Genomic DNA, 6661 nt, shown 5'->3' with positions numbered 1-6661 from the left:
CATATAAATGTAGACATTTGACCAATGTGATTCTTTATTTCAAAATAAATGTTTACAAAAAGCTAGGCTTTTAGTATACACTCTAACAATCTCCCACTTTTACTAAAAGACTATGCTGTCATAAATGCTGCTATACATCTGGTTTCCATTCCTTCAACATGCCGATCAAAAGCTTTTGCTGGAAGGACCTTAGTGAAAGGATCTGTCAGGTTACCTGCTGATGTAATCTTGGCGACAACAACTTCTCCTCATTTTATAATGTCTCTTATCAGGTGGTACTTACGCTCTATGTGTTTACTTGCCTTATGGGCTCGTGGTTCCTTCGAGTTTGCTATTGCACCACTATTATCACAATAAATTGTGATGATTTTCGGCAAACTAGGAATCACATCTAAGTCCATTAGGAAGTTCCTAAGCCATACAGCTTCTTTGGCTGCCTCAAAGGCTGCCACATACTCAGCTTCCATGGTTGAGTCTGAAACGCATTTCTGCTTAACACTCCTCTATGAAATGGCTCCACCTCCTAAAGTAAACACATAGCCTGATGTAGACTTACTATTGTCCCTATCTGATTGGAAGTTAGAATCCGTATATCCCACAGGGAGAAAATAATCTGCTTGGTAAACTAGCATATAATCTCTAGTCATTCTCAGGTACTTTCATATATGCTTTACAGTAGTCCAATGTCCTTGTCTAGGGTTACTTTGATATCTGCTAACCATGCCCACGGCAAGACAGATATCCGATCTCGTACACAGCATAGTGTACATTAGGCTTCTGACAGCCAAAGCATAAGGAACTGGCTTCATATCCTCTATCTCCATTGATGTCTTCAAAGACATCTCTTTAGATAAAGCTACTCCATGCCTAAAAGGTAGAAAACCTTTCATGGAGTCTTGCATGCTAAAATGAGCAAGGATTGTATCGATATATGAAACTTGGGACAAGCACAGCATCCTTTTCTTGCGATCCCTTATTACTTTGATCCCAAGAATATGTGTGCATTCTCCTAAGTCCTTCATATCAAATTGCTTGGACAACCATACCCTTACTTCCGACAACACTTTGATATTGTTTCCAACTAACAAAATGCCATCTATGTATAGTACAAGAAATACCACCACATTTCCATCACTCTTCTTGTATACACAAGACTCATCCGGACACTGAATAAATCCATATGATTAGATTACTTCATTAAACCGGATGTTCCATGATCTTGAAGCTTGCTTCAGTCCATAAATCGACCGATTAAGCTTACACACTAGATGTTCTTTACCTTTTTCAATAAATCCCTCTGGTTGCTTCATATGGATGTTTTATTCAAGACTTCTATTAAGGAAAGCTATCTTGACATCCAGTTGCCAAACCTCATAATCCATATGAGCGACAATGGATAATAGTATCTGGATAGACTTAAGCATGGCCACGGGCAAAAAAGTTTCCTAATAATAGATTCCCTCTTTCTGAGTGTATCCTTTTGCAACAAGCATTGCTTTGAAGATTTCCACCTTCCCATCTATCTCTCTTTTCCTTTTGTAGATCCACTTACATCCAACGACTTTTATACCATTTGGTGGTTCTACAAGCTCTCAGACCTTATTAGAATACATAGATTGTATTTCAGAATTCATCGCTCTTTGCCAAGATGTTGCATCTATATCTTGGAGTGCTTCGTCATATGTTCGAGGATCAGGTTCATGTTTACCTGGAACCAAGTCTGACGACTCTCCCAAAAACATGAATCTTTTAGGTTGCCTAACAACCCTCCCACTACGATGAGGCACTGTATGTTGTTGTATATCATTTGTGATACGTATTGCAGTTTCTTGTGATATTTCATCTTGCACTGTTGGTACTAAAGTAGGCGTGTCCTCTCGCATTTCTTCTAGAACAATTTCACTCATGGGCTTATGGTTTATTACATAATCTTCCTCTAAAAATTGAGCATTGGTGCTAACAATGATTTTAGGATTTTTAGGATTATAAAACAAACCACCTTTCATTCTTAGGATATCCTACAAATAGACAAACTTCTGTACGTGATTCCAACTTGTCAGTATCTCCCTTTAGCACATGTGCTGGACTACCCCATATCAAAATATGACTCAGACTAGGCTTACGCCCATTCCACAATTCCATTGGAGTAGAGGGTACTGATTTAGAAGGCACCATATTCAGAATGTACATTGTTGTTTCCCGATCATATCCCCAAAATAAATTTGGTAATTCTGAATAACTCATCATTGACCTAACCATTTGCATAAGAGTTCTATTCCTTCTTTCTGCCACACCATTCTGTTGGGGTGTGCCAGGTGCAGACAATTGGAATTGAATCCCAGCCTCTGATAAGTAATTTCTAAATTCTCCAAAGAGGTATTCTCCACCACGATCAGACCATAGTATCTTGATACTTTTACCATGACATTTCTCCACATCAGCCTTATACTCTTTATCAAAGCATTCAGACTTGCGGCGCATCAGGTAAATGTATCCATATCTCGAATTGTCATCTATAAAAGAGACAAAATATTTGAAACTACCTCTTGCTTGGATAGACATAGGACCACACAAATCAGAATGAACCAGTTCCAACACATCTTTGGCTCTATACCCCTTGGCCTTAAAAGGTCACTTAGTCATTTTACCTTCCAAGCAAGATTCGTAATTTGGAAAGTTTTCCAACACTAATGAACCCAAGAGTCCATTTGATATAAGCCTTTGAATCCTACTCAAGTTAATATGACCAAGCCTTAGATGTCAAAGATATGTTTGGTTCATTTGCGAAGGTTCCTTTCTCTTATCAGAATTAGAAGATTTGTTATTACACTACAAGAAAAACCCTCATAGACATCGGTGGAACAACAACGGTTTTAAGCAAAAACCGATGTCTTTGAGTATTTTACACCGATTTTTCCAAAAACCGGTGTCTATAAGGGCTGATTTTTGCTCATAGACATCGGTTTTTAAGCCGATGTCTATGAGCACCTTTTTTTTCGTTAATAGACACCGATTTTAACAACAGTTTTTAAAATCCGGTGTCTATGATAAAATAAAATAATATAATTTTCCCACCAATACTTAGCCGAAATTTGCAATACTTCTCTCTTCCCTCTAAACCTAAATTTATATTGCGCCGTCCACCCATACTTAGCCCTAAACCTATATCACCACCATTTTCCTCAGGCCATCTCTCTCAGCCCCTCATCTCCCTCTTCTCCTTCTAGCGTACCTGCCTCTCCCGATCAAGATCAAAACCACCTGCTTCGGTCCTAAGCAAAACTGCAGCAGAAATGACCCCCTTCGAAGAGCACACCGGCCTTCTCGTTGGTGACTCTGCACGATCCCACTATACATGTGGAAAGGGTTCTTTGGGTTCTTCACAATCACGATCATCCCGAGCAGGAAAAGGGGAAGCTCGGGGAGCTTCGGCTTCGCCCGCGCCAGCAATACCGCGATGCTCTCCTCGCCGCCCGCCCTTGCCTTTGCCTCGGAAGGAGAGGGGTTCCGCTGGATGAAGTCTTTAAGGCCCTTTTCGCTGCCTGGGAAGCCTCCGGTGAGGCCGAAGAGCTCCTTTTCGAAAGTGCCTTCGTCCACGCCGACGGCAGAAGGCGGGACAGGAGCAGGTGGGGAGGCGAGAGGAGGCGAAGGTGGCTGTTCCATGGTGGTCTGCTGGAGCTTGTGGCGGATGCCTCGCTCGCCGTTGCAGAGGCCGCGACCACTAGTAAGATTAACACAAATGCATGAACATGATGTTGCTGTTTTCAGTACTCGTAAGATTAACACTAGATAAGTGAACGAGGGTTATTATTATTTTTTCATTTCCTCGGGCACGGCACCGTGACTCGTCTCCTCCCTCGCCGCAAACCCTAGCTCGTCCCGGAGGGTCAAATCTCCCCTAATTGTTATTGAATCATCTGATTTATCTCATCTCGATGTATGCTGATCAGATATCATCGGGGAGCAAGAGATCTATCAAAGAGCGTCTGCATGGCGATCTCGGGGTAGATTTCAGCCGTTCGAACGTAGTTTCGGCTAAAAGATACACTTTAAGTCTTTAACTTTCTTACGAATAACGCGCAGGTAGTCCTTTCTATCTTTTTTTCCTTTTGTTTGTGAAATATATAATCTGTAGATTGTTGCTGTGTCTATCGTCTACGAATCTGAAATTTTTGACCTTTCTCTTAAGGCTAGCTCAATTGGAATTGGGACTAAAGTTCTCAAAGTTAATATTTATTTTTGAAACTACTAGTAAAATTTCTAGATACATTCAGTATATGCCATAAAATTTGGTATGTCATAATTTAAATATTGTTTTGATTGAGTTGAATTGTTATGCTGCCATATAAGTTGTATGGCATTTTTTTTTTCCTTTGGCATGATCTGGCAACATCACGTACTCCCAACTTATTGATAAACTAATGAAGAAATGGATGATATGTGAATTTCCAAGTCTTATTTGGAGATACATACTTGGTGACCAGGTAAATACTCACAATTAGATATTGGTATGACCAGTAGTAATGAAGCATCACTTTTCTAGCTAGATTGGTTTGACCGAATTCTTTCCACGATGGCATTAGAAATTTAAGATATGCAGTTATGAGGTCAACTCAGCTTTCCTAAGCTTTTCTGAGGTTAGCTAAAGTTGCAGTACTAACAAAGCCTTGCATCTTTACTAGTGGGAAAGAAATTGCTCCACTAAGTCCTTATTGTGTGTCTGACAAGCAATTCAGATTGTTTTGACACATTTCAGAGATCTACATAAGCAATAATATTTTGTTGCAAGACATAATACCTCAAATAATGAACGATTGGTAATAGGAACACTAGTAATATTAACACAAATGCATGAACATGATGTTGCTGTTTTTAGTACTAATTGTAATACTGAGCCATCTGCAATCTTTTTTACAGAAGCAACTAGCATTTACAATTGGCCAAGTTATTTTCTCATGAGAATTTGTTAATTTCTAAATTTTATGTGTTACACGATTCTCACTTATTTAATCTATGGAATGTTGACGGTGCCACATACTTTGTTAGGTAGCGCAAACACTATAATTGCACTTGCTGGTAACAAAGCTGACCTGTTGGAATCTAGACAGGTTTCTGCTGAGGCAAGTTTATTCCATCATCACTGCTATTTCATATCATATTGTAACACATTTTGCTAATAATATGTTTTGAGGCCTTGTTCTTTGAGGCAGGCTACTGCCATCTTATCTAAAGCTGAACCTGTAGCAGTAAAGGAAATATGCTTCTGATTAGGAGGAAAGAAGTTAACCTAAAATCATATATTTGATAGTTTGTATTTTGCAACTTTAAGCTTATCTCCAGATTAATTGGTTTTTCTGTTGCTTTATATACTAAATAAATGAAGCTTGAGAGTCAAGAGTGGCTAGCAGGATTATATCAAATGATTATTCTGCTTAGATTCACTAGTTCTGTTGTTTAACTTGAAAAACCTCAAGATAGTCAAATCACCTAGGTGGTAATTCAGACCATGAATTTGTGTCATTTTCATTCAATTGCCTTCTGATCAACATAGATCGTTATTGGTCCTTTATCATCTCTTTATTTGGTCATTTATTGTTTCCAACTGTTTGAAAAAAAAAACACTCGCCTCTTGCTCATCTCTGGGCTTATAAGTTGATCTATTGAATTCTCAAGTGGCTTATGCAAAGAGGCTTCCCTATTTTATACTCGTCTGTTCCGTGATTGGCCTACATTTTTGCTACTTGTTTGTGACTAAACCAAGTTCATTTCCACCTACTCTAATTGAGGAAGTGGTCGTTATAAATGCATGGTAGACTAGTCAAAGTTGTAACTTTACTTTTTAGCCAAGAAAATGGGCATCCCATGATTTCCAAATTGACTGTTTAATATATTTTTAGTTTCGTCTGAATTTATCTTGAGTGGTGAAAATTCACAACCGACAAGAGGTTGTTATGGTGTTCATTAAATCCTAGTTTTCCCTGGCCATAATGGAGCAAGTCCACTGTTTGTCTTTTCCTACTCGTTCTTCAGACTAACACATTTTTGGTTTTAGCTAACACAGTGGATATCATTGTTCCCATGTCTTTGTGGTGTTAAAAGTATAGTAGTTGGATTTTTGTGCTTGGGTCACCTCTTTGAAAATCCTAGTTTCATCATGGAACGTCACATCAGGATTAGTATATTATCCATGTCAGTTGTTGGCTGATGATATTGAGTTTCAACAATATACGTATGTCATTAGGTAGGTGCCAAGATGGAAATATGGATATATGCATTACCATTTTGTTTTATAAGGTGCATAACTAGTAATGCATTTGTGATACTGCAGGAAGCCCAGAGCTATGCTCAGGAGAATGGTCTTTTATTCATGGAAACTTCTGCTAAAACAGCAATCAATGTCAACGATATATTCTATGAAATTGGTAAATCACTTTCCAGTTTTTCTTTAATCTAGCAAGCATGGTTCTATTTTTTCTTGGATGTGTGTTTGCATCATATTGTCAACAGTGTTTCTTATATTAGAATTTCCTTCGAGTGTCAATAATAACAATTAACAATTAACCGTGAATTGCATTGTTTTCTTCTTAAGAAAAAGAAAACACCTTTGTTCCTAGTGCCCGAGAAAAGAGGTGTTCAATCATTGCATCAAGCACAAGAAAGC

At 38.6% G+C, this 6661-nt stretch overlaps 1 protein-coding gene across 1 annotated transcript; it reads right to left on the bottom strand.

The window, feature by feature from the left end:
- Positions 1-3204: 3204 nt before the first annotated feature.
- On the bottom strand, positions 3205-4899 carry LOC122031371 (NAD(P)H-quinone oxidoreductase subunit S, chloroplastic-like). Its single transcript, XM_042590490.1, has 2 exons — positions 4892-4899; positions 3205-3721 (listed from the first exon to the last, which is right to left on the bottom strand). Exons 1-2 carry the CDS (start codon positions 4897-4899, stop codon positions 3205-3207), a joined length of 525 nt encoding a protein of 174 aa, XP_042446424.1.
- Between the last annotated feature and the right edge of the window lie 1762 nt (positions 4900-6661).

This window comes from Zingiber officinale, chromosome 11A, assembly GCF_018446385.1.
Source record: "Zingiber officinale cultivar Zhangliang chromosome 11A, Zo_v1.1, whole genome shotgun sequence".
NCBI classification, from domain to species: domain Eukaryota; kingdom Viridiplantae; phylum Streptophyta; class Magnoliopsida; order Zingiberales; family Zingiberaceae; genus Zingiber; species Zingiber officinale.
This window is presented reverse-complemented; position numbering and strand designations above follow the sequence as displayed.